Source organism: Prinia subflava, chromosome 2 (genome assembly GCF_021018805.1).
Source record: "Prinia subflava isolate CZ2003 ecotype Zambia chromosome 2, Cam_Psub_1.2, whole genome shotgun sequence".
Classification (NCBI taxonomy): Eukaryota; Metazoa; Chordata; class Aves; order Passeriformes; family Cisticolidae; genus Prinia; species Prinia subflava.
Window position 1 is genome coordinate 28,688,831 of NC_086248.1, and position 27,861 is coordinate 28,716,691.

The 27,861-nt window shown below is 35.9% G+C and overlaps 1 protein-coding gene across 1 annotated transcript in view; it reads left to right on the top strand.

Moving 5' to 3' along the window:
* The window catches only part of ADGRB3 (adhesion G protein-coupled receptor B3), a 440,870-nt gene that overhangs the window by 344,704 nt on the left and 68,305 nt on the right, over positions 1-27,861 (top strand). Inside the window, exons 17-19 of the mRNA XM_063389429.1 lie at positions 674-800; positions 2,433-2,536; positions 5,268-5,370. Of these exons, the coding sequence (XP_063245499.1) occupies positions 674-800; positions 2,433-2,536; positions 5,268-5,370 (334 nt within the window). The remainder of the gene's footprint in view (positions 1-673; positions 801-2,432; positions 2,537-5,267; positions 5,371-27,861) is intronic.

Consider the following 27,861-nt stretch of genomic DNA (forward strand, 5'->3'; position numbering starts at 1 on the left):
AGGCAAGAGTTGGAGGCATCTGATGCTGCCGTTTCCAGGGTGAAATTTCTAAGGCTGCTAGCTAAAAACAACAACCAAAAAAATCCCAAATCCTCTGCAAAAATAGCAGTAGAACAGAAGATCCGGCATCTCCCGGTCCAACTGGCATAACCCAGACAGCCGTTTGAGAACCACATGCTTTTAACCTAGCCACACACACGAAAAGGGGGGAAGAGGGGGGAAGGGGGGAGTGGAGAAAGAAAGGGACCAAAAAAGACACCGCAACTACAGAACATCACATTTCTCACAAAAGACCAGAATCAGAGCCGGTAGGAAAAGGAAAAAAAAAAAAAAAAAAAAAAGGAAAAAAAAAAAAAAAGAGAGAGAGAGAGAAACAAAGCCTCCCCCTCTTCCCCCGATGAGTTTTTCGCAGTGCTCTGGTGAGGCTCGGAGGTGGCTGGCAGCGCAGGGGGCGGCCGCTGCCGCGGCTGGCGGGGCTCGGCTCAGCAGCGGCCGGCGCTCGGCAGCGCCCGGCGCTCAGCACCGCCGCCCGGACAGCTCCGCGCCCTGCCCGCCCGCCCCGCCGCGGGTCCCGCCGCTGTCCGGGACCGGCGGCATTGTCTGCGCACGGAACCGGCCGGCAGGCGTAATTACCCCCATTTCCCCCACCCCCTCCTCTCTCTCTCCTTTGCAGGAACGACTCTTTGGGAACCTGGTCCACCCAGGGATGTAAAACTGTGCTTACCGATGCATCCCATACGAAATGCTTATGTGATCGTCTCTCTACCTTCGCCATTTTGGCTCAGCAACCTAGAGAAATAGTAAGTAACAAAGAGGAGGGGGGAAAAATCCAGTTTTAATGCAAAAGGGAATGCGGGGGGGGGCTGCGGGGGGAGGGGGGAGCTGGTCCAGCTTTCCTCTCAGGTATATTGCAGGCGTTGCATTGAGGAATTTTTTAATATTGCAGGTAATCAAATGTTGGTCTCCTGGTGTCTACAGTGTCTCAGATAAATGAATTCCAGATTCTGAGATACAACTAAATCCTAGTGAAATTTGCATGCTCTCGAACTCTATAATTTTTTTTTAGAGAAAGCCTTGTAATTGTGGTGCAAATGTGTAGAAAACTTTTGTATTGAACGATTAAGGGAACGTACAGGTCTCTATTATTGCTCATGGTAGGAAAACCCTAGATACTGTAGTTAAACAGATTGCAGATCTGCATTGAACATTTTCAGCACAGATTTTCTATGTAGTCTGTTGATATGATGTAAGAAAAATAATCAAGTTTTCATGAGAAAGAGGGAACATTAAGTGTATGAGCAGACACTCCCAATATTATTGAACGTAAAAACAGCTGAAAAGCAAATATTTGTGAAGTTATGCTGCTAGAGCATGAATTCATTTTCCTGGCTTTGGAAACATACAAACAGACTCTTTTTTAACAGCAAAGTAAATCCATTTGACAAAAGTGGTTGAAATAAAATACTACTTTCTGCCTGAGATCTGGCCTAAAAGTACATCTGTCTTATATCCTATTTGGGTGACAAAAGATATCTTGATAAATGCAATTTACCATACATCTCTGAAGCTTAAAAAGCATTTTGATAAACCAGGTATGATATCCTTTAAAACTTTTAGCTCTAAATTTTTCCCATATTTATTAGAAAAACCCATGTCTATTTCAGAACATGAGTACATATGTATACTGAGGAAAAAAGCTGACCTGATATCTGAGGATAGTAGTTTCCCTTACAGCAGGGAAAGCTAGTTTGTTTTCAAGGTCATTCATTTATTTTCATTTTTTATTAATATGGTGAGTAAAAATGAAATAATCCTGAATTTGTAGCTTTTTTTGTGAAGGCTTGTGATACTGTTGCCATAGATATCCTGCCATTCCTTCTAGGCAGTCATAGGCCCAAGGAAATTAAGCATGTGAGAATAGTGGATTGAAGTCAAAGTTATTAAAAGTCAGAAAGTTTGGTCATTCTGCAACAAGCATGAATCAAATGATGGAACAAATTGCTAGATGATCTGCAATATATTACAGTGAAACCAAGCTGTTTGTTTAATGCACAATTCTAAATAGTTCAACTTCTGAAGATAAGTATACCTTTTAATTGGTGTTAACTGGAGAGTCATTTAAAGTTGTGCTAACATCATAGTCTCCTGTAACACTGTAATATTACTAGTTTATTTTCCAAAGTATCATGTAGGTATTACAAGGCAGTTTAAAGCTCAGAGGCCTCTGAGGAATGTATTAAGCAGATCTCAGAGTTATGTAGGGATCGGTTTTGGAATTAAGTTGATTTCTTCTTCATAACTAATACTACTGAAACTATCTGTGACAGTTTGTCAGCTTTTAATTTTGCTCTTTCTGCTTTTTTTTCATTTGACTTGTTGGTTTGATTGCTGGAGGATGTTTTTTCTTCATGGTTACCTGTTGTAACTTACAGATCATGGAATCATCTGGTACACCCTCAGTGACCTTAATAGTAGGCAGTGGTCTTTCCTGCTTGGCCTTGATCACCCTAGCAGTTGTCTATGCAGCATTATGGAGGTATGTAACAGGTTGAGAAAGCTAAATGTAAAGGTGTTGTTATATTTATTTGAATTGCAGTTTAAAGAGAGACCATTAAAGAACTCTCGTTAAAATATAAAGAGACCCCACTTTTATTGTTTGGAAAGTGAAAAAAAAAAAAAGGAAAATGTATTGCATGCTTTGAAGCATTTGTTGATGTGGCTGATCAGTTTTACTGTTTTGGCCTGCTGATGATGGTATTGCCCACTCTTCTCTTTCTCCACTTCAGGGGGAATGGTATTGCTCTTTTGGTGGGGTATTCATAGTGCTAAATGCAGGATTCTTACATGTGATATATTTCCTGTGATGCTTCTGGCCTATACCTTTAGCTGCTTTTCTCCCATTAACATTTTTAAACAAAACTTGTAAATAAAATAATATCAAAGGGGCACATTTAGGGAGGATCAGTCAACTGATTTTGAGTTTGTTCACATCAGTTCTAAGTTTGAATAAAGACCACAAAATTAAATAGTCTTAAGTAGTGTGGTGGTGCATTCCAGTGATAGATTTTCTTTCCATCCTGAGTTTACAATATTAAAATATTATATTGACGTAAAAGTGCAATATATACTTATGGAGTAAATTAATCTGAGAATTAATGAGAAATAGCATAATGTCTTACTGCAGAAGGGTCAGAAAAGTAAGATGAAATGTCATGAAAAGTAATAACTATTTTTTTAAGTGAACATGGATTCTCATTTAACTTTTTTCAATAATTAAAGTAAAATAAATTCTTATGAAAGCAATAAGAAACAAGGGGAGAAAACAATAATTTCTAGAGTAATATAAAGTCAACCAAAAGAGTTTTGCTTTTAGAAGCACCTTGATAATTTTACACCCATTTCTCTATCATTCTTATGTACCACAGAGACTCAGGATTAGAAATATATATAATTATTAAGAATATCTAGTTACATAAGTTATGATAAAAGACTATAAAAATTATCAGTTCTTGTCTGTCAAAACTAAGAATGAGAGTGTTTCAGGATATAACTCCCATCTGAAGAATTATAGTGTTATTTTTGCACTCCCTGATATATTTAGCACTTGGATAGAAATACTGTCATGCTCAGTGGAACTGGTCTACTCCATTATTTAAATTAGATACAAGGAAGAAATTCTTTACTGTGAGGGTAGTGAGGAACAGGTTGTTCACAGAAGTTGTGGATGCCCCGTCCCTGGAAGTGTTCAAGGCCAGTTTGGATGAGGTCTTGAGCAACCTGGTCCAGTGAAATGTGCTCCTGCCCATGTCAAGGGGTTGTAACTAGGTGATTTTAAGTTCTCTTCCAACCCAAGCAATCTGTGGATCATGATTCTATGATTCTGTGAACTTCTAGGTGAAGATTAAATGTTATGTGTTAAGGCTAAAGTCACTGCTGTGAGCTCCTGTTGCACTGTATTTCCTCGACCACTAAGGTCCTTTGTATTCCAGTGCTGGGAATTGGCCCAGGTGAATCAATAGTTAACAAGTTACAAAGCAGCAGTGGGCTTTCTGTGTGAACCAAGGCACTGGACTTCTTGTATTTCTTTGCAAATACATAGCACTAGCCTTAAGAATGTTGCTATATTTTAATGGAGAATGTGGACTGTGGTATTAGGGTTGTTCTGACTAACTAAAAAAATGTAATGCTGTATCTCTTGATATGCAAGCAAAAAGGACTATAAATAATTTCCTTTGTGTCCAAAGCTCAGCATTTCCTGTGGATTCTACAGTCTTTTTTTATTACTCCCTCAGAGTCAGCTATGGGTGTACATCTCAGTAGGAGACAGCAATATTAACTGAACTCCAGTGAGAAGCATGTAGTGTAGATTGTAGAATATATAAAGATATGGCATGGTCTTCAGGGGAACTGAGCACCCTTACCTTTCATTTATTTTAGAAGTCAACATTTATTGTTAAGAGCTCTAAAAATCAGGTCAGAAAGGTATTTCACTTGTAACCATAATCATTCTCTTTCTGTTCTGTAGCATATAAGGACTATATACAGAAAAACAAGAACACTTGCATCTTGAAAGCAAATATGTGATAAGACTTTTTTCATCTTAAGCATATTTTTAAATGAATATGATAAGTTTGCAGGGATGACTGTGATGTTCACTGCTATAATTTAATCTTTCTGTACACATTTGGATATTTTTTGGCATTCAGTCTTATGAAGATATTACACTACTATTGGAACATCAAGATTAATATTATCCTTATCCCAATAACGTTTTTCAAAATTCACTGCTGTAGTATCATCCACCAACCTGCATTTTATGTATGCATCATGGATCAAATCTTCTGTTTATGTAAATGGCCATGTTTTTGCTGAAGTTAGTAATTATGAGTGGTCTGTGCCAGCTGTGGATATTCCCAGGGACAAGCAGAGAGCATAAGAAGTTCCTGACATGAATGCGTGTAAGCCCGTTATTATCAGTGTGGTGTTAGAACCATGTTGCCAGAGGTTTTCAAAGGAATCATTGGTAGGTTATTTTTTTAAATATATCAAGATACTAAGAGGAAATTGTGAAATATATATCAAAATATCATCATTTTCATGTTTGTGTTGTTATAGGTCCCTAATACTCTTTCTGAGCACATGAAAGGGAGCACCTCTCTTTCAGAGTGTTTCCAATATTCAGTTCAAGAACTAAATCAAAGCTTTGTGTGACTTACTAGCTGTTTCCTTTTTAAAAAATGTGTACCCTCTCTTTGTTTTTTGAACAGGTACATCAGATCTGAGAGGTCCATAATTCTAATCAATTTCTGCCTGTCAATTATCTCATCAAATATCCTTATCCTGGTTGGACAAACTCAGACACATAACAAGGTATGAGATGGATTATATTAAATTTTCCCTTAAATATTAATATCATTGTTTTATTTCATTTTAGCTTAAATAATTACATCCATTTAGTCCTATACTCATAGGACTTGGTGGTTTTGGTGAAATATTAAGAGACAAGGGAAAATATTTACTATCTTGCATAGTCTATTTTTCCCTTCCAAAAATCCCTTTTGGTATTGTTCCCTCTAGATAAGCTGTGTTCTCTGTGGTAGACTTGTGTGTTTTATAACTAAATTTCAAAGAAAAAAAGTTCAAAGGCTCAACATCAAAAGCACAAATTCTGGTTCATTATAATAGTTGTAATGGGATTGTGCTACAGTGTTTTTTGTCTTTTTATTAACACACTGGTACTCGAAAGGCAAGTAGAAATTGCTTAGAAGTTGGAGTACGATTCTTGAAAATGTACAGAGGCAGACATCATAACAAGCCATAGAACTGTTAGATCTGTGACTGATGTAGCTATAAGAAAGTAATAACCCTGCATATCTTACTTAGTGATGTATTGCTGATTTATTAATAATCTGTTCTCTGAACATCATTGTCATTTGTGCCTCTCCTGTAGAACAGCAGGCTTGCCAGTGTTTTGAGGCATCACCCAGTGCCTGGTGATGCTAGGCAGCTTTCACGAGTGGCAATAAGTGGTGTCTTAAAGTCAACCATAACTACAGGATTGCTTGGAATAGAAAATAGTGTGTAGTTGGTTAACTGGGCAATATGTGATAGAATGCTGTGAAGTTTTGCAGTAAGCAAGTACTTGTAAAATAGTTCTTTTCCCCACTGTGTTAAGCTACTTAATGCACTGCTCATCTTCATTTTTCTAATGTGGAACCAAATAATGTTCATCATCTGCTATAGGAACTGATGTTTCTACAACAAACCTGTAATCAATCATAACTTCTTTTCAAATAAGTGCTTAACAGTTAACTGCCAGAATTCTCATAAATACGATGGAAGTCACATAGCTGTATATTGTAAAACATATCCAAACCAAGCGTACTCATTTCCAGCACACACGGTAACAAGATCATTGAAGTTGAGATATTAATATGCTTTTAAAGTTTTGAAAGTGTGAAGTACAAATAAACAAAATATGTATTTCCAGAAGAAACCCATGTAACTCAGACTTTATTCAAGGGGGATAAAACCAATGAGTTAACAACTTCAGAGTACCAAAGTACATAAGATTAATCCTCCCTAGAATTTCAGCACTAACACACATAGTCATATACACTATTTTATTATGCATTTCAAGAATGCATTTCAAGATATGGTTCAGGAGCTGCAAGTTCCTGTGTACATTGCCACAGTGGAATCAGAGTTTGAGGACACCAGAACAACTGTGTTATCCAACACATTTCATAGGTATGCTGGCAGTCTTTCTCTGATATTTGACTCAGGGAACTCTGAACTAAAACAGGCCATTAATCCAGTTCATTTCTATTAATCTCTCTGATCTCTCTCACTTCTGCTTCCTGAAGTTCTCAAAACACAGAGATATTGCACTGACATATTTCTGTGACCAACAGATCCAAAAATGCAGATACCAAAGGAAATAATTGATAGAAAAAAACACATCACAAAGTTTATAATTTTAATATGCAGTCTGAAAAATTACTGTAAAATAACACTTCTTGCTACACTTGTTTTCTCTTGCTTTTGTCCATCATCTTGCTTTTGATACATCTACCAACCAGGAACTTCTAGCCAGAGAGCACCTCTAATGGCTCAAAGGGAAAATACATTTGTTATATCTAGCAAGAAATCCCTTGTTACAAACCAAAACTGTTTTCATCACAATGTTGACTGATATATGAATATATTGTAGCTCCAAGAGGCTGGCCTGTGAATGCACCATCAACAAAAATGGCCAGCTAACACCACTGTTCAATGAAAATTTATTCAAATAAAAGCATGCATATCTGGGTATGACTTCACAGTGTTTGTAAGTAGGAATGCATATAGGCATCAGATGTATTTGAATTCAAGTTCTGATTTTTTTTTTTCAAGATCACATATGATCCCAAGAAGCCAGTGTTTGATGTAAAGTCCATATGTCTAGATTGCAATACTGGCAACTGTAGGAAAAAATTTGTTTTAATTTTGCTGAGCTGGAAAATTAAATCCGTAAATGAAAATTTTAGAAAGAAAATCAGGTCCTGACCTATGATATATGATTAAAAAACATTTTAGGTTTATTGCTGAGATTTTATTATTTACTAGTAGTGAAACCATATGAGTTTTTAGTGTTTGAAAATTTTGGGAGAAATCTTGGAAATATTTTATTAAGACAATATAATATTCAAGGCAGCAAAAATTGTTTGATGAATAAAGGCTGAAATAGTATTTTATTTCAAGATGAGCTCTTTCTTTTTTTTTTTTTAATTCATTGGAGAACACTTGAGAAACATAATATGCCAAGTTTGAGTTTGTTTACTCTGTTCCATTCTCATTCTTTTGTTTATACTATTATATTGTTGGGGCTAGTTAACATCCACATGATAATGTGAATATTCACAGTGCTGAAGCAGAACCCTTTTTTCTATGCTTTAGTTTTGCTCTGAATTTTAATTGTCTATAGCTCTGTATTTGTGTATATTTCATTTTTGGGAAGATCCTTGTAAATGCCATCAAAGCTGAATTCCAGTTTAAAGCTGAACAGTGTGTAAAATAAGCATACCGAACATATATTTATAGCAAACAGCATATTGTTGATTTGTTTGCAGTTTGTGGTTTTCTTTATCTGTTTTAAACACTTTACAAACTATTTGTATTAACTTCAGTGCTATTCAATCTCCATGAAATTTTTGTGGCTCATTTTGTACACCCGTTGACATCTATGGCATAGGAAAAAATACTGAGTGTCTTGGTCTAGATAAGTACAGGTTCTTTGTTATTTTCTTTCTGGTTTAAAAAAATCATAGATATTCTAGAATGCTAGGTTTAGCTCTGCTCTTTGAAAACTGAATATGTCATCCATGTTTTTGCAAAAACTTCATTTAATGAAAGCTAAGGGAGCTTGAAAATTGCTTTCTCTTTGATTCAACTAAGGTCTGTCTTTTTTCAGTAAAAAAGATCACCTCCCATGGGCAGAAATGGACAAAATATTTAGTGAAGACATGTAGAAGGAATTTATATTCTTTCAAACTACAAAAGATTTTCCATTTCTCATATTACCTGTTTAAAAGTGGGGGTTTTGTCCAGTTTAAGTAACCTGAGGATACCAACGGTAGAACAGAGGTCTAGGTCATTTCAGCTTCTTTTAGAGTAGTTCATGAGGGAAGTCATTGAGGGGAGTAGGGTTTCTCTTGTAAGATTTGGATTGGGATAGAAAAAGCCTTTTGTCAACAGAAAAGCTTTGCCCCTTTGTTCCTTCTTAGCAAAACATGTTGTGCATTTTGTTGAAGGTCACAGCTGAGAAATGTTCTGCTTTTTTCATTATGTTTCCCTAAACCTTTCAGAACACAGAACATTATTCAAAGCTTTCTTAATGTTTCAGACTGTGTAAAAGATTTCTGTTCTGTCAGATCCTGTTTTGAAACACAGGTCACTGAAGGCTGAAATTACAAAAATATTATGAAATTAATTAAGTATCTTGTTTAAATAGAGTTGATGTTATACTGTGTATGAGAAGCATATTAACTTACTTTAGTATTTCTTTCTGTCTCATTTTCTTTCCACTATTAAACGTTATTCACATAATCATATTTAAACTTGACAATATGCAATTGCTGCACTTTAACAACTGAATTTAGTTTTTGACTCTTAAATTAAGTCTCCTGAATTAAGGAAGGGTAAAACTTCTTCTTCATTTACAACCTAATTGCTCAAATATCTCTTATTTCACAAAACCTATGCAATGTCCCTAAAATCTACAAAAGCATTACTTTATAGATTACACTTACTTCAAAGTAAAAATATTTCTTTTGGAGAGACTGACAGGTATTTTTAGGAAATATCTGTCAGTGATTTGTAGCTTTCACTGTATCGTAACTCTTGCTGTATTATGTTTCCTAATCTTCTTCTTGCCATCAAGAAAAATGGCTGTATTTCGTCTATATGTGGACCTTTAACGTTAAAGCTATAAACCTTTACTATGCTTCTGATCTCATCTCATTTAATGAATAGATTGTCTACCTCCCATAAGTTATTGATTAATATTATGTGGATTTTTTTCATAAATTCTCTTTCCTTTTGTATACATTCAGAAAATATTCTGGTTTGTTCACAGTTTTGCCTAAACAAAAACATATTTGCTTTTTTTATATAAACAATTCCTGTGTATCTATTTTTCCTGTGAATCAAACAACTATAAATGCAATTTGAAATTAACAATAGAATTCCTTATACATATGAGAAAAAGTTAATTATTTTCGACATAATCTGATACTGGCTATAATTAAGGGTTCATTGCTGTTGTTTGGGTTACTTGTGAGAAAGTGTCATAATTTAAATACATTTTTAAAACATAGTTTTAAAAATGCTGTAAGACTCAGTGCATTTTGTTAGCCACAGTCAGATTTCTGTGTGCCTACTACGGAAAGAACAGGGAAGATGTTAATGCAAGATTTAGGAACCCTGATATTCTGTGTCATTCATGTTTAACTGCAATATCCAGTTTATTGTGCTTACTATTATATTTTTAAATTCACCTCTTAGACTAAAGGATATGAAAAAGGCCTGTCCTGATCACTATAACATAAACTGTCAGTAGCCCGACATTGTAAATAAGGAAAACCCCATAAAAATGTGTAGATAATAAGATTAGAATGTTCACTAAATAGACTGACTGGACAAAAATAACCCACTTTTAGCAATTTTTAATAGAGGTGTTAGGTTGAAAGAAAAAAGTGGAAGTGGAAAGATGCTGAGAAGCCAAGCATCCCTTTCCCATAGCACTCTGAAGCAGCTGACTGCAAAGCTAGAGCTCCCTCAGGTTTTGAGAGACGGTGGGTGGTGGGATCCCCTGAGAAACCTGCAAATGTTCAGGTGATACTAATGCTGCCTCTAACCACGTGGCTCTTGCCCCATATCTGCCACTGACTTACAGATGCAGGCATCGTGGCAATATATCTCCTAGGAAACAGCGGGGGAGACCTCAGAGCAGATGGAATGAACAGAGAAATGATGCTAACACAGCATTAAGGTTGTGTTAGAAAATCAATGAAGAAGTAGGGAATTGAGTATGTCAAGCAGTTGCACTCCATATTTCAAGTCTTTCTGTAGAACTTCAAGGGAACACCCTTCATTTAAGAAGCTGAAGCCTGGGAAAATATATCCTTCCAGTTTTGTCAGTATCCGACTTCCAAATTAACACCTACTCTGCTTATTCTCTTTTTTTTTTTTTTTCTTTTCTTTTTTTTTTTTTTTTTTTTTTTTTTTTTCTTTTTTTTTTCTTTTTTTTTTTGGTATAACAGCTTTTTGAACAGCTGACCCAGAGATTCTCTGATATGGGACATTCATCCCAGAAACACACAGTAAATAGGTCAGGAGTCAGAGTGCACTGCACCACACACATCTGTCTGCTGTGTGTTTCGAAACTCAGAAACAACCAAAGGGAGAAAAGCCAATTTAGCTGAATAACTATTACAGGAGTAGGTCTGTTTAAGCAACACTGTTTTACCATGCCAAATTCTGACAAAACCTGTTAACATCAGCTGAATTAACTACCTGCTTTTAGATTCTCAAGAGAACCTCTGGGAGCAGATCTTTCTTACCCAAGATCACTAAACATTGTCATTCATGTTACTGTTACCTGCCTCAGAGGAGAAGGTAACATTCTTCTCAAAAGTGCCTGTCAGACTGTTTCTCAAAATACATCAACTTTATCATTCAGTTTGCTATATCTAAACAAAACAGACATTTTGATTGTAAGCAGGTTACAGGGAAGAAATTGGTTAGATTTTAGGAGCATGTGTTCTCTGTCTCATATCCACAGAACCTTTTAAAAAGCTCTTTGAACTATTTTAGAATCCCAGAATAGTTCAGGTTGGAAAATGTATCCACCCTCATTCTCAAGGCAGGGTCAACTGTTAGGTCGAAATGGGTTGCTCTGGACTTTATATAATAGTAAAGTCTTGAAAAGCCCCAGGCATGGAAATGGCACATCTTTCCTAGGAAACTTGATCCACAGCTTGACGGTCCTCATGGTCAAAATGTATCTCCTTATATCTGGTATGGACCTCCTCTTGTTTCTTCATACCCTTTACACATCACTGTGAAGAACCTGGCTTCATCTTGTCAGTGACCTTTCTATAGGCACTGACAGGTTGCTCTGAGATGCTGTTAGCTTAGACTTTCCTGAGGTAACTCTCTGCTGTCCTACTCTTCCCAAAATTGTGTGTTTTTTCCTGCTTGATCTTCACAACCTGTTTAGAGTAGTTTTTTCTCTCCTAGAATTCACCCCCACAGCTCTAAGGAAAATAGCTCATTCTCTAACAAACACCTTTCTGAACTATTTCAGGCAATCTGTTGATGACTCAAGCAGCTATTTTGGGGCTTCACACCTTTTTCACATCTCCCTTTTGCCTATTTTTTGAATTTCAATAGAAATAGAAAGGTAGTCAATGGGAAATAGAACAATCTAGAAACAGTTAAATGCTCATTTATTTTACTTACATGATCTCACTTTTAAGAAAGAGGAAATAATGAACAATTCTAAGCAATAGTAAAAATCATTTTAAAATGGAGTTACCATGGCAATTAACACCACAAGACTAAAGAGTTTAAATAAGAATGATAACAACAGTAACACCAAAACCAAGTTGCTTTTTAATTTTCCATTTTAGTATGAAAGCTGAATTTCCATTGGATTTTTATATGTGAATTAGCCTTTCTAAAAATCTAGGCATAAAAACCCTTTGTCACATAAACCTAAACAGATACAGAAACACAGTAAGATTTTTTTAATAGATACCTGGTAAAATAATACATCAAAAATCACAGCCGTGAGATAAATGCAATGTAAATCTTCTGCCCTACAACAGTAATTAGTACATCATTATTCTTTCTGTATAACATAATAAAACAATAGAAAACAAAATCACTTTTAAAGGACTATCATTTAACAAATAATAGTGTAAATTTGCAAAAGATTGTCTACCAATTGTACTGATCTTTATTTACACATCGCTACCACTCCCTGTTGGGTCTGCATATTTTTAGGAACATATGGTATGCTCTAACCTTGACATGCACTATGAAGTTCATTTGTACAATGTTGCATTTTTTCCCTTTTGTTCTCCCAGGTCACAGTTTTTAGGCCCTATATCTTGCAATCACACCAATGAGAGCATTTATCAGAAAATAAATTGGCTTCATCTCTGACTGGTCTGATCAGAGTTTCATTCTTATTTCCACTTTCTATCTTTTCTTCAACGTGATGTTAAGTGAAATTTCATGGGAAGTGGGGCAAGCAGTATGCAAATCTCTGTTCTAGACTGAGGCTGACAATAAGATGGAAAGACAAGGATGATCACATGAATTCTGTCCTTTCCTGCTTTTTCTTTCTGAGAAGGAAATGGTGGTCATTGTGTGCCCAAGTCAATGAAGCCAGCATTTGCCAAGCGTGATCTGAGCATATTTATGACATGAGAAAGGCCAGTGTTGGTAGACTCTGGATCACAGCAGGGTTTTGTCATGAGAGGGATGCTCAGCTTGTTAAAAAAAAGGGACTCCTAGGTATGACCAGGGACTCAAAATTATGTACCAAGAGATCCTCTTGGTGCAAATGTAAAAGGCATGTAATGCTTCTAATTTTAGACTGCTGCTGAAACATGACCTTTTTATACTTGTTTTCATGGACATGCTTATTTTGTTGAATCTCAGTGAGTCATACCATAGACATTAAGCCTGGTACTGATGAATTTGACAGTAAATGTGCTCTGGTATTTTTCTCTTCTAATGGTTTCGTCAAAATTCATATCAAACTGACACTGTGGATGAATAAGTAGGTATTTTGTGGAACTTAATAGAAAATTATGCTCAGAATAATTGTTGAAAGGAAACTGTAAAGGTAAATCTACAAAGTGTGCATTTGGCTATAATCATGGACATTTTTAATGAATATAATTGTGATATTTCCAGAACCCTGCAGGGAAGTGTACATGTTTGTAATAAAAAGGCCTCAAGCTGTTAAAACTGATAGAATTCCTGTAATGTCAAGAAAGTTCAGTATGCACTAGACTTCTGGGTTTAAAAACAGGATGGAAAACATGTTAGTATCTCTCTCTCCTGAAGAAAATTGAAATATATCTGGCACAAGGAGTCCAGCAGTTGGAAGGAAGTATGAATAAAGTTGGCACAAAATGTTGTTCCATTAGTAAGTGATTACATATCTGTCTCTAATTAGTAGTGTGGCATATAATTTGTGCTCTATGCTTTCCATTTCATGAAAAATTACATTTGCAACCTATCACATATTTGCTAAATAATTTCTTTAAGCTAGAAATCTAAATGGATGTATTATTCTTTAAATAGCACTTAAAGGTAGGTGAAAGATTAGAAAGAGAATGGCTTCCTTAACAAGCTTAGCTGAGCCATACAGGACAACAAAACCTCGTGTGTCAGAACATACAGCTATTAAAACTTGGATTTTAAAAAGATGGGATTAATTGTAAAGCTGTTGTTATTTTTATTTACATTTAACACTTCATGTATTTCAGATGGCTTCTAAGTCTCTGTCTTTTACTGTATATCCTCTTATGTCCAGTCAATCAGAATTTGTGCTCGAGTGTTAACAATTTAATTATTGCTATAAAACCTTAATTATGACACTGTTTATTTTTTAAAGTAAAAGAAGAATAATAATAAAATTTTACTGAACTGAATGAGCCAACAAGGCCTTGCAGTTGTACTACAGTAGAAGAAAAATGGTTTTCCTGGGAATAATTGTTAGACCCCGGTATCAAGACAGCATTAATGATGGACAAGAACTGTTGTTAGACTCAGTTTGCCTCTTGTAGTTATTCAGAAATTGCAGCTGATAAAATCACTGCAGAAACAAATATGTAAGACTTAAACCTGATCAAGTTTCTGTTTCTATTCACTTCTGAAGGATTCTTCCTTTTGGAGAGATTGAGCAACAATACCTAACACTAGTAAAAACATATTCTAGAGAGATTTTTAAACATTAATGAGAAGACTCAATCATAGGCCACGAATGTATCTGTCCTTGTTAAACACTAGGCTTTAACAATCAAACGTATCTTTTTAACTGTAGGAAATTTTCTGCCAATAGCAAATAGGAATTGTTCAAAACTTTGAGTTGTGGCATTAATCCCAGTGCACACATTTTTCCAGTAGCAAATGCAAAACCTGAAATGAATCAGAACTAAGCCAAATTGTGTTGCCTTGCAGTTGCCATGGCTAGGAGCATGCACACAAGTTATTGATACAGCTCATATGACACTCGTTATGCCATGATAACTTCACAGTGTGTTGGAGTCTCTGGAGACATCAGTTCATTAAAGTTGCAATATTTCAGTGGGTAGGTGTGATGAACAAAGCAGAGGCAAAGAAACAAATCAGTGGGTTTTTTTCCAAAGGAGCACTTTACAGAATTGCCATTCAAAATACGTGTATGCTGCACAGTGCAACTGGACCATGTTATCTGTTAGTGACACTCTCCTAGTGTTAAATAATAATAACTCAGATGGGCTTTTCTAATCTCAGCTCATGGTCCTTCTGTTCTCTATATTTAAACCTGTCATCATGTGTCATCTAGAAGAACTGGTTTAGGTCACTTGGATTCAGTTGTCTCCCGGAGAAATTCATGAGCAGAAATCTGCTCGTGTCCTACAAATGTTTAAAATTCTGGAAGGAATTTGTCTAAATGGTGTTGAAAACTAGAGAATGAGGAATAGATGATTATGAATGCACAAAACAAGTAGCCCGCCAGTGCAGTCCCTAGCTTCCTTCTCCAAACTTCTTGTAAGGCTCATATGTACGATACTCCCCTGTGGCAGTCTGGTTCTCTCACCGTGGTCTGCTAGAGGCTTTTGTTTTCTGTAGCTTCTAAAATGTGATAATAGATCTATAATAAAACATTACCCAGACTGCTCTAAATGTGTAAGTACCAGTTGGTTTAGAGATGGTGCTTCATGTTCAGAGGATGACACTGATTTTAGTTGCTGGCCTGCAAGCAGAGTTATCTGATCTGTGCAGGTCACAGAGCATCAATAAGGGAATTCCCTGCAGAGGAGCAGAGAGGGTACAAATAGACTTTCCAGAGGTAATTTGGCTATATTGTGTCATCCAGAGTGTGATAGACATGGATATAGTCTAGAAGATTTTGTAGGAGACATCCCTGCTAAGAACAGAATTTAAAATGTAACATTTTAAACTTGCTAATTTTAGTTGCCAAGATGGATCTGAGAGACATATAGCATTAATTATTAATTATTGTTGTTGTTGATAAAAATAAACCTATCATTAAAGCTCTGGGAGCCTTTCCAACATCAACAATTTTTCCATTTGATTTATTAATGGATATAAATATTTTTCTTTTCTTTTTCCCTCCGGTCAGAACCTCAACTTATTTCATACTTGCCCCTCCCAGAGGAAAAAGCTTGAGTTAATGTATCATCCTTGCACTCTTTTCTGAATGTCAGCACATTGAGATCTGCCAGCTCTCCTGTAGAAACAGAGTCTGGACCCATTCAGCTAAACCAAAACTGTTTTCTCTCTATTAATGAGGATTTTGACCACAGAAATGTTGATTGGTACACAGAAACAGTGGATTTTATGAAGTAGGCTGGATGTGAAACTCTGACAGGTAAAATGGAGCAAAAAAGATGTTCCGTTTCCACCCAGCAGTGAGGGTAGGGTCGCCTAAAGGGAAAAGCTGTACTAGAAGCAGTAGTGCTGTGAAGGGGACAAACTTTGCTCTTATTGATTGCAGTCACATATGAGTGGAACCAAAGAATTAATTTATTTTTTTGAATTAGCAGAGGCTTCTGGCTGGTCTGGAAGTGTCACCCACTGAGCACTCCACATGTAGAGCAGATTAGAGTGGTTAAATATTTAGGCCTCAAAAGCTGATATACCAGTGAAATACATAGCAGAGAAGAAAGGTCACAACTTCTGCTCTATAAACTTATGCAAGTAACAGTATTGTGTTAAAAGCCAACATTTCAGAATTCAGGGGCTTCTACAAAGGCCTTTTCCACTTTCAAATAAAGAAGACAGCTTACAGGACACCATCTTTACCTTCTGATCATGTAGGATTTTTCAGCATTTCAATTTCACTACTGAACAATTTTGTGATGGTGCTAAAGCACAGGGACTCATAAGAAAGAGCAGCAGCATCCAACTACGGTGCTCAAATCTTTAGTGGCTCTGGCCAGCTGGGCATTTCTTACCGAGGAGCCCACTGTGTTCATGGACTATTGTAGGGTTTGTCTGTTGCTCCAGCTTAGAATCCAACAGAAAAAAACCCTTTGGGGGTTTACAAGTTATAAGTTAGGAATGACAAGTTAGAAGGCCACATGTGGGATCACAATGAGTTGAGTACATTTCTTACTTTCCCTAAGATACTCCCTGCTCTTAGATGTTCTCTGATTTTAGTGCATTCCACATGGATAGCTCTGTGCTGGAGAAAAATTCATCTCCTCCCACTGAGGCACTATTTTTTTCTGCAGATAGCCTGTTAGTGCATATTGTTTTAGATGAGAACTGTTTGCATCCCATATACATTAAATTTTTAATACAAGACTCAGTGAATCATAGAGCCAGGGGTTAATCATGTGCTTAGCCATGCGGTTAATGACTTAACTGAATGGATTTTATTTCCCTTAAAAGCCTACTAATGCATTCTTTAATAAGTCATAATTTGTATATAATAAAATACCTGGGCTCAGTCAATCATAGTTTTGCTACTTAGGAACAAGTCACACACACTCAAAACAATACACAAGCATTTGCTTTCCATCTGAAACTGTATGGTAAACATCTGTGTTTCTTTGAGCTTTATGGGACATGTTACATTTTACTTAATATTTTTTTATAGTTATTTACTTTTCAAAATAACAAAATCTAAATTGGAACAGAGCTCAAAGCATTTCAGAAAAAGAATGTTTATATATGCTAATGACTTCTAATTAGGAAGAAAAATACTAGGAACTAAGATGTGTTACTAGCAATACAGCTACTGTGTCCTTAATTGTATGCAGTTCCTTCCAGGCCATAGAGAGTTTGAGTGGAGAAGAGCTGACCAAAATGAGCGGTAGACAAAACAGCCACCCATTCCTCTCCCTTGAACACCAAGAAAAAAATTATTCTTGTGTAAACAGAGCTGTGGTACTTCTGACTCTGCAGAGAAGGGAGTCACAGTAAAATTATTTCATTTCCTAGTTAGTTTCCTAGTGTGAGAAATGCAGGTAACTGGTGAGCATGGTGGTGGTGCTACATTGACAATTGGACTTGATGATCTCAGAGGTCCACCTGTAACGATTTTATGATTTTATGATTTTATGATTTTATGATTTTATGATTTTATGATTTTATGATTTTATGATTTTATGATTTTATGATTTTATGATTATTGGGCAGGAGTAATGTCTTTCACTGGTTGTCAGAAAGGAGGACAGACAATTTTTCAACCAGCCTGTCTTGTTAGGAGCCATGCACCACTTTACACTGCCCCTGCTCTGGAGTATGGTCCTAATTTTAAAGGTTGTATTTTCCCTTCTTATCAATTCCTTGCAAGGAGTGTTCATAGTGGCTGGAGATTTCTCTTTCAGGCTTGCATGTAGGAAAAGCAATCTGTTTTCAACTTAAAGACTAAGAAAGAAAAATTATCATTGCATATTCTCTGATTTCATCGGTCATCTCTTTCTTTTCTTCCCTTCAGTTCTTTTATATTCTTTCTTCATTAATTGTTTGCCTTGCTATTATGATTTGTGATCTTATGCTTTTGGTCTGGCTTTTCTCATCTGTTCCATTGTTTCATGGTAGTTTTTGCCATCCAACCTTATGATCAAAGCCAATATTTGGGAATTCATGGACTTCTGCACAGGGCTTCTTCATTTTCAAGTAGAAAGACAGCATACAGGGTACCAGCTTACCAGGGTGCCTTCTGACCATATAGGTTTTCTTCAGAATTTGTATTTCATTGGACAAATTTTTTCTGATGGTAGTAAGGAACTGAAACTCATAAGAATTAGAAGCAGTATCCAACTACAGTATTCAAGTCTTTAGCGACTCTGGCCAGCTGGGCATGTTCTGTTTCTAGATCATTTCTCACAGAGGAGCTCGTCACATTCCTGGACTGTTGGAGGCTCCAACCTTGACATTGACAGAAGCAACTTCCTTAAGGATTTACATGTTAGAAGATGGAAAGTTCTTTCTCTGTTCTCTTTGCACCTCCTTTTTCTGCCTCTCTTTAATTTTCTAAATTAAGAGGCAGAAATCTTCCTATTAGCTTTGTTCCTCTACATTTCTTGTCCACTTTTTCATTCGACTGTCAATCTTCTCAACAGATAATCTCTTTAGAGTAATGTCTATCCTCTTCTGTTGTTGCCTTCAAATTATCAAATTCCCTTTCTCAGCAAGGATAAATTGAACATTTCAAGCTCAGTTATAAAAACTGAATGCAGTAGCTCTGCCTCACAGATAGAAAAATGAGAAAGAAAGTGTGGTTGTGAGATGTGATAGCTCAGTAAGACTCTTACGATGTCCAGTGGGACATACATTGTGTGCAAGGAGCTCTCCATTGCAGCGCTTCTCATAAAAAATGTTTGTTCTTCTTTCTGTTATTGAGCTATAGTTTAAAAGGCTGTGGGAAGCAGAGATTATATTGCTATATATACTTATTATTGAATTATAGTATGCTATGATGTCATATATAATGTATTTTGCATATTGGGGAATCAATTCAAGAGACTTCCACTCAAAATTAAGTAGCCCTAGCTGGGGGTTATGTCCTAAGCCAGACAGCAATCTAATGCATCACTGACACTCTTGCAGCCCCATAGCACAGAGTAGGACTGAGAAACTGCCTCATGCACAGGTACAAAATAACCAAATGATGTAAGAGGCTCTTCTGAAGTCCCTTCAGGAAACCATCCATTCTGGCATGTGACTGTCCTGTTCCTGTGTGGCTTTATGCTGTTATGGGAAATCACACTCTATAGCATTTTTTTTCTTTAGTAAGCTGACCATCACTATCTCCCTTGCTGTACTTCTATCTTAAAGTTCTTTATGTTCTAAAGTAGGCCAGGCATTCTTCACTTAATTTATGGCTAATACTCCCTTTTAAAAATGAAATCTATTTTTACAAAATCGTGGGGGTTTTTTTTAATCTGTTAAGAAAATGAAACTTAAAGAGAGAAAACTCAGTAAATAAAGAGATTGTTTATTAAATACCCACTTTCCATGCAGGTCTTAGGCCTTTTTTTTATCTCTGTGTTATCAGAGATTGAGAACATTAGATTGATGCTCAGAACATGATGTCACCACATTTTTCTGTTTAGTTAAATCTACCTTTTAAAATCAATGTTAAACTATGGGCTGATTGAAGAATATTAAACAGGACTGGATGTTAACTTATACCTGCAGCCAGTAAAGCCTTGCAAAATGGCAGGGAAAGTGTAACAGCAGAACTACTTGAAAACCGTCACAGTCAGCACACATCTGTGTGAATCACTAGGTAAGGTGAAAAACAGTGAAAATCAATCCTGAAGTTTTATTCAACCTCTTTGCATTCCTTTCAAAATGCAAACAGGCCATAAAGCCTCTGCTGCCTAGTTAAGCAGTTAGTTTACAATTGCTTTGTTTCAAGAGCTCAGCACAATAGCTTGAATACACTAGCAAATATATCCTTTTTAATTTCTTTTAGCTGCTTGTCAAACAGTAATAGAATAGGTGCTGTTCTCTTACTTTCTCTAATTCCAAATATGGGATTTATTCCCTCCCAGATCTCATTTAGGGGCAGATTTTCCATGCAGTGCTTTCTAAGCTGCACAATACCCCCGATTATAATGGAGGTTGTGTAGCATGAAATCCTGCAGAGCTTTGAAATTTAACTTAAAACCCTGCAGTGCTTTGAAAATGATGGCTATTTATTCAGCAATATGTTGGAGCAAAAGTGGAGAAAGACCCAGGAGTTTCACAAATATTGCTGGGACGGGATTAAGGTATTCCAGATAGGACCCATCCAAGAAACACCATTTTGTATTGACTATGCCTGCTGAAATAACAACGTTCCATACATTTGCTATACTTTTACAAAATGTCATAAAAATCTGTCATAATCATGGCAGATCCAACACAGAAGCAAAAATTATATTTGCATTGTATTAACTTATTTTCCTGTGGGATGCTCTTTGCAATGCACATAGCAATCCCATTTGTTTTTTAATTCTTTTTAAACTATCTTTTCTAATGGGAAAATTTTCTGTATACTCAATTACAACAGATTTGAAATTAAAAGATCTAACTATTTGTACAAAGCTATGGTGAGCAGGACATTGAATCAACAGAATTTGATAGTCAATGGCACCTAAAAACTGAATCAGACCATAATTCTGAAGTGAATTTTTGCCTCACCAAAGCTCTGGGACCTGTGCAAAAATTCCATTTAAGGTAGGTCTTTTGTTGCATGATCGTGGCAGGGTAAAAAAATCTAAAGTAACTATTATCACCCAGCTATGTGAACCAATTAGTTTTTAAGTCATTGTTCCTGAGCAGTAATTCACAGTCCACATGCTTAACACCCTTATGAAAAGTCCTGTATGTTTCTTTCAAAAGGGTAAATATTTTGTATTTACAATATTTTTTTAAAAATGTATCCTTCTTAGAGATTTTTAGAGAATATTCATTGCATCTCTTGAAAATGCACAGTTCCAGAGCAGTTTGGAAAAAACTCCAAAAAACAAAAGCTCCATTAAATCCTATGGAACATTGCTTTGTTGCTTTGCATGTGTGTACATGACTGCCTATGTACACTGATATTTGTAGGATTTTCCAAATAGGAATCTGTCATCATTTTTTTTTAAATACACAACTTCCTTTGATTATGATGGAATCTACAAGTGTATATGGGAATAGAATACAATTCATTAGTGACTAGATCAGACAGGCACAGAATCGTGAAGTCAAAATGCAACATTGATGTATTTTCAATATGAAGAAATGATGAAAACAAAGACAATGTGCAAGATACATATAACCAATTCACAAAAATATTCCCTGAACATGGGGATATGGGGAACCTACAATATATACTGTTGAATCAAAAGGTAATATGCTTTACTTTTCTTTTTTCCTTTGTTTGAAGATATGTTTGAAAGTTATTAAAATGACTATTTTTTTTTAAAAGCAAAGAAAAAAAATTAAAATTGTTTAATATTGCAATATTCTAATTCATATGAATGCATAATATCGTTTATAAATTCCATTAATCTCATATGAATCTAGTATCAACCAAATAGAAGAATTCAGTTAATAATAAGCTTTCCTTAGTTCAGAAATATTTCAGAGTTCAAAATAATGTTTAGACTTTTAATGAAGGTGATAGTGGCAGGTGAAGTTTTTATTCTAACAGCACACTGGCTATCTTTTTATGTATTTGGCACCTTGTTCTATACATCATGTGGTTTCCTGTATCATTTATCTCACATTCATGGAATTTTAGTTTTTGTTAGAAGTAGCAGCAATTTTTATGGCAGTAAGAAACTGTGAACATGTTACAGATCCATGAGCAAGCAGCTTGAATTGATCTTACTTTGCATAGTGATGCAGTTGTTTTTCAGTGATCTGAGAATCAAGTCATGTCTTAAGTAGTCATGACATTATATCCAGATGAATTTATTACTCTTTCTATTAAGTTTTTCTGTGAGCAGTTACAAATACTAACAAGGCTGCCATATTCACATTTTTAAGCAGCTAGTGGGGCTGATTTGCCTAAAGGCTCCCAGGGGACAGTGGGTGTTCCAATCCTTTCACAAAAAGAAATGCCAAGTTGGGCTCTCTTAAGTGACTATGCCACGTTCTTTATGCCTCTAGATTCCTCCGTCTCAGTAGGAGAAACATTAGTATAGATTTGCAATCTAATATTGAACTGATTTAAGTTTGCAGATTTTCTATTACTGCTCTTGCCCTGTATAAGCACTAGTTCATGTCACATAGAGGACTTCAGCCTGGTTTTCAGTACCTTCTCTGCCTTTAGGGTAGAAAGAATGCATTTATTTATTAATCTAACTAGAGAGTTTAGGATGGTATTTAGCATTTAACTTGGGTTTTCTTAATAAGACAGTATTCATAACTTAGTCTTTTCTTGAAAATACTCATATGCAAGCACACTAGTCATGAAATCCACCTTTGTTGTGGCAGCTTAACTTATAGTAGCAAAAGATACCACAGATGCATAGATGATGGGCTTTAAAATTGTTTGTATTTTAAGTAATTTTCACGTTCCACAGGGTATATCCCCAATGATATGTGTGAAATGTCATTTGAACTTCAATAGTCTAGACTAAATGAACTTAGTGAAAATTCTGTGCTAACTCTAGTAGCTTCATGTCTTTGCCCTTTCTGGAAGGACTGAAATGCTTGAAGTTACTGTACTATATTTGGAAATTAAATCCGGACACTTTTAATTAAAATTTTTTTAAAGAATATATTTTTTATATCTCAAGACTTCCAGGTTACAATTTCAGACTTGCTTCAAAAGGTACCCCCTCTGTGGAGTTGAGCTGCTCAGGGTTTTGCTTGCCTCCAAACCCATGTATGATACAGAAACCAGATATTCCCCCAAGCACCAGCTCTGAAGGGCTCAACCTGTTCTATGTTCTAAGAGCACACCAAAACTGCAGTCACGGAGCAAACCTCCCAATAAAAAATACCAAACACTTCATTTTTTTCTCTCTTGAAGCTATGCTCTTGGTAAAGGGATAAATTCATATGTTCCCACTGTCAAGTTTTGTACTACAAGTATTCATGTTAAAATATGGTTAGGGGTCTACTGCTTTTCTGAAACCAGTGGAAGGTCAAACTCAGGCCTAATTTATACAAAGCAGCATCTGTGGAATTCAAGTGCTAACTTAATTTAAATTTTTAAAACTGTTTTTCCCTTCTGCTCCTGTGTGAAACCAAACTGCCTGTCAGTAGCACCTTCTTAAACAAGGATTATAACATTATAACATTTATGCATGAAAATGTTGATATTAATTATCCTAACAGCCAAAACAGGAATGTGCTGTTGGTTGATTGTAATAGGATGTAATCATATATTTAGAGAGTTTTCAATCTTACCTAAATACACATCAGCAGCAGTTAGGCTGGTCCTTGGTCAAAGATTTGTACCCAAGCCCACTGCTCCCAGTGATGGAGTGCTGCATCCAGGGATGTCTTGGGATTGGTGCACAGCATTGCTCCCTGGCACATGGAAGAATAACTGTTCTCACTGTTCTCACTAACTGTTTTCACACTGGCTGGTCTGCATGCTCATCAGTGTTATTTTCTAAAACTGGTTTCTATACATGTTTTGTAACAAAGTATGACAGTTGAAATGGTGCATTTAACATATATGTTGGATTTCTTTAGATTCTTCACCACAGTGTCAAGTTTCACTTAAATGAAAAAGAAATCAAGCTGATAAAGCTGTTGACATTAACTTTCTTTCTAAATTTTTGTCATTACTATCTTTCTCTTGTGATGTACTTATGATATACTCTGAAATAAAGAAATACACTTTTAAAATGTGAACTTTCACAGTTTGTTTTAAGCCAGAGCTTTTATAGATTTCCAATCACATAAATAGTTGAGAAGTATCATTTAATTCGCAGAAAGATAAATCTTGGCTACAGACTATACAATTAAGCAAATGAAAGCTGTTAACCTGATTTAGCCTTATTTTCATATATCACATAGCATGAGAGGCAACATTTTTTCATTTTTTGTATGGTCTCACACCCATTCCAGGGTTTCAGGCAAGATGATAACAGATTTTGAGAAGTTTGTAATGGATTTATTACGTTTAATGAGCGTGCAATATATGGTTCCTCGGCCTTGGCTGACATTTTGAAATTAGGCTTCCAGCAGTGAAATCTTGTCAGAGATGGGTTTTAGATTACTCAAGCTTTCAGGATTAGAGCTTTTCCTACATAATGTCAAGTACAATTGTCTGTTAAATGCTAAATGAGCATACCATTGTTAATGCACTAGCAGCACAGAGAATAGACTCTAGAGAGTTTAAGTTTTGGCTGACTCTGGACTTTATTATGAACCTTACTCCTAGTTCTGCTCTTGAATATGTAAAGACATAGAGGAGAAAGACCTCTGTAGACATTTTAAAACTGTATTTCAACTGTTTTTGCTCCACATTACATTAGAACAAGTTATTTGAGTTATCAAAAACCCAAAATATTTTTTTTATTTAAATTTCTGCAAGATTGTTTACCATGTATAAATGTCCCCGTTATCTATTAGAAATATATGTGTACACAAGTGAAATCTAACTACTATACTCTTTAAAAATATGAGTGATTAATACTTCTATCTTGCACAAGAATGTAAAATTATGACCAACCTAAAAAATAACTAGCTGTTTTAGAGCAACAGACATATACAATGTCATGTACATAATGTTTTCTTGTGTTATGCACATTGATCTGTAATGAGCTAATTCAATGACTGTCTAAAATCCCATATCTTTTGTATCTATAAAGCAGTGTTTGAGCCAGCTATGTTATCTCAGGCCCAGATCTGCAGCAAGAATGAAGGTGTTAATTTGGTAATATAGAAGTTTTTAGTCAGAAAAGCCATAGAAGTTAACGCCATCTGTGCCCTTACATAAGATGGCTAGACTCCACTACTCAAAGTGTATAAATTGTGTCCTGAAGAAATGTGTGCACAGATATCAGTGTGCTGAGTCAGCAATGTCTAAACTGCAAAATGAGAAAGCTTTGAGGAGAGGCTTGCAGGTCACCACTGCAAGCTTAGCACTTCTACTTGCTCTAAAATCAGAGAGCCCTTTCCAAGTTCAGGTCAGTACTCCCGCTTTGTGGGGGGAGCAAGACACACATGTTTATTTCTGTCCCTGGCTCTCATCTTGCTTTGTCACCACTGTGTGCAAGTCTTGATTTAAAATTAGACAAAACACGAGGTTTCAACCTAACCATTCATCTTTAATTTAATTGGTAACTCCACCAGCCCACCACCAATAATTTATTATCTTTCTTTTTTAATTGATTGATTACTCAGTACAGTAGAAAATATTTGATGGCTTAAGTATTTTGGTGCTGTTTAATATTTCTTATTTTGAAGGTAAATATCCTCAGAATCTATCATTGGTAGACTGGTTACTTTAGACACTGGTATCCTTTTAATCCACTTTAATCTTTTAATTGCCTTGGCTCTTTGTATTTGATCTCACCAATTACTAAGCAATGTAATTTTTTATTTCTGTTTTTTGCACCTTTTGGTGGCAACATATTTTCAGTAATATACATCATCTACTTTTGTATGTATGATCACTGCTCTTTAAAATGGAGCATTTTTTGTGCTGTGACTGCCTCATAAGGCAAGACCACAAGGCACTGAGCCAAGGAGGTTATTGGAATAAGCAGGCTAAATTCCATTGACTTTGCCAGCATCAGGCCAATTTACGGTAGTGTCAAATTTGGTTGATATTATTTCATCTGACAAAGAATATCCCATCAGTCTACATACTTTGCTTTCAATTTAACAATTTTAGGTTAGTAGCTAAATGTGGCTGCTCATGCTGGTATGATATTATTTCAGCAGCCTAAGACCAATCTGAAAGCCAACAGCTGGACCAGCTGAGACTATAGGAATAGGAAAAAGGGGACATTGTTCTGCATTCCTCCCTCCCCCTGTCCTGTAGTGACCAAGGGCTCCAAGGGACCTTGGTCACTACAGGACATAGCAGCCCTGTTTCTGATACACCAATTCACAGGATGTTCCAACAGCACTAATGTGTAGATCAGCACCAAACTCATCACAGGGGAAAGACGTGTGTGTGTGTGTGTGCGTGTGTGTGTGTGTGTGTACCTGTTGCATCTGTTCCTGAATTGTGCTCTATGAATTGTGTTCCATACACTGTCACCACACATGAAGACCTGTCCTGGAACATCTGAGATTTACTAACTACATGCATAATAAAGTAAAGGGTACTAAATATTCACAGAAGTCTAGTGACCAGTGGAATTAAAACACAGTGCTAGAGTTTCCGATTCTGTAGAATAAGCTCACTCCACTGACTTCAAAACAGATACACAGGCTAAGGCCACACTGGTCTGTGGTTCTGAAAGCAAGACAGAGTCCTGAAAAAGAGAGAAAACACACACTAGTTTTCCACCTTTTGTGAAAGAATGTGGGGAAATATTTACAAAGTGTGTAATTACATAAGGATGCAGAGGGCATGCATTGTCAGGGTATAAGTTTTGGCCATAAGATTAAACCACTGGTCACATTTTGAAAATATAATGACAAGCAGAACAGAAGTGTACAGGTAAAAAGAGCACGCAACTCATTAATGTGTAGGACCATTCTTGTCATCTTATTTTGAGTTTGAGTATTGAACAAATGACAGTGTGTTTTATGGTAATTATTGACTTTTTGATGCCTCTTAGTATTGATGGAAACTGCAGAGCTAAAGTTTAGAGAAGACATTTAACCTATTTGGAAAATATAATTTAAAGTCTTTAAAAAAATAAAAAAATATATTAAAGGCAGTGATAATTTCAGATTCTGAACAGAAAGTCCTTAAGGTCTCAACGTGGGCTTTGCTGGATTAGAATTCATCTATTACTGGAAATTTGTATTAGTACAAAATTAATCAGAAATGAACAATGAACTCCAGCTCATTCCATCTCCCTTTCTTTGGCTGCATTCTCAGATATCTGAGAAAAATTGTTTTTCCTAGCTCCTTTGGAGAGAGTTAGCAAGTTCCCTGCCAAGGTGAGCCAGCAAGGCTCAGTTAGTATGTCAGATAGTCTCCCAGGAGTCACAGTCACCCTCTTGCAACAGCAATTAACAAGAAAAGTTGCACTAAAAATTTGTTTTAAGTTATTAAAGTTCATGGCAGAATAGTAAAACTAGAAAACCACCTTGTAGGTAGCACAGTATTTTATCTTCTGTTTTATATTTCTACATTGATTTCAAGTTTTTCCTGCACTCTAAGTTGATCAGTAAAAATATCAATCACAGTGTTCTTTGAGGCTTCCAATATCCTTTCCAGGTATAAAAATAATGAAGATTAAAACATTCTGACATTTAAAGAGGGAAACTCTGAAAGGATCTGTTTCTCAAAATCAAAATTATTCAGTTACTGCCAGAATATTTTCCATAAATGTCAAGTTTATTCTAAAATATCTTGAAGACAAGTCTGAGCATAAACTACTGAAATTGTAAGAAGAATATTGCTTTACTGCAAATCTTCACAGCTGTTTATGACTAAATCAGATCAATGGCAACATATTCCTTTCAGGACAGTCTTCAGTATCTTTTACATGT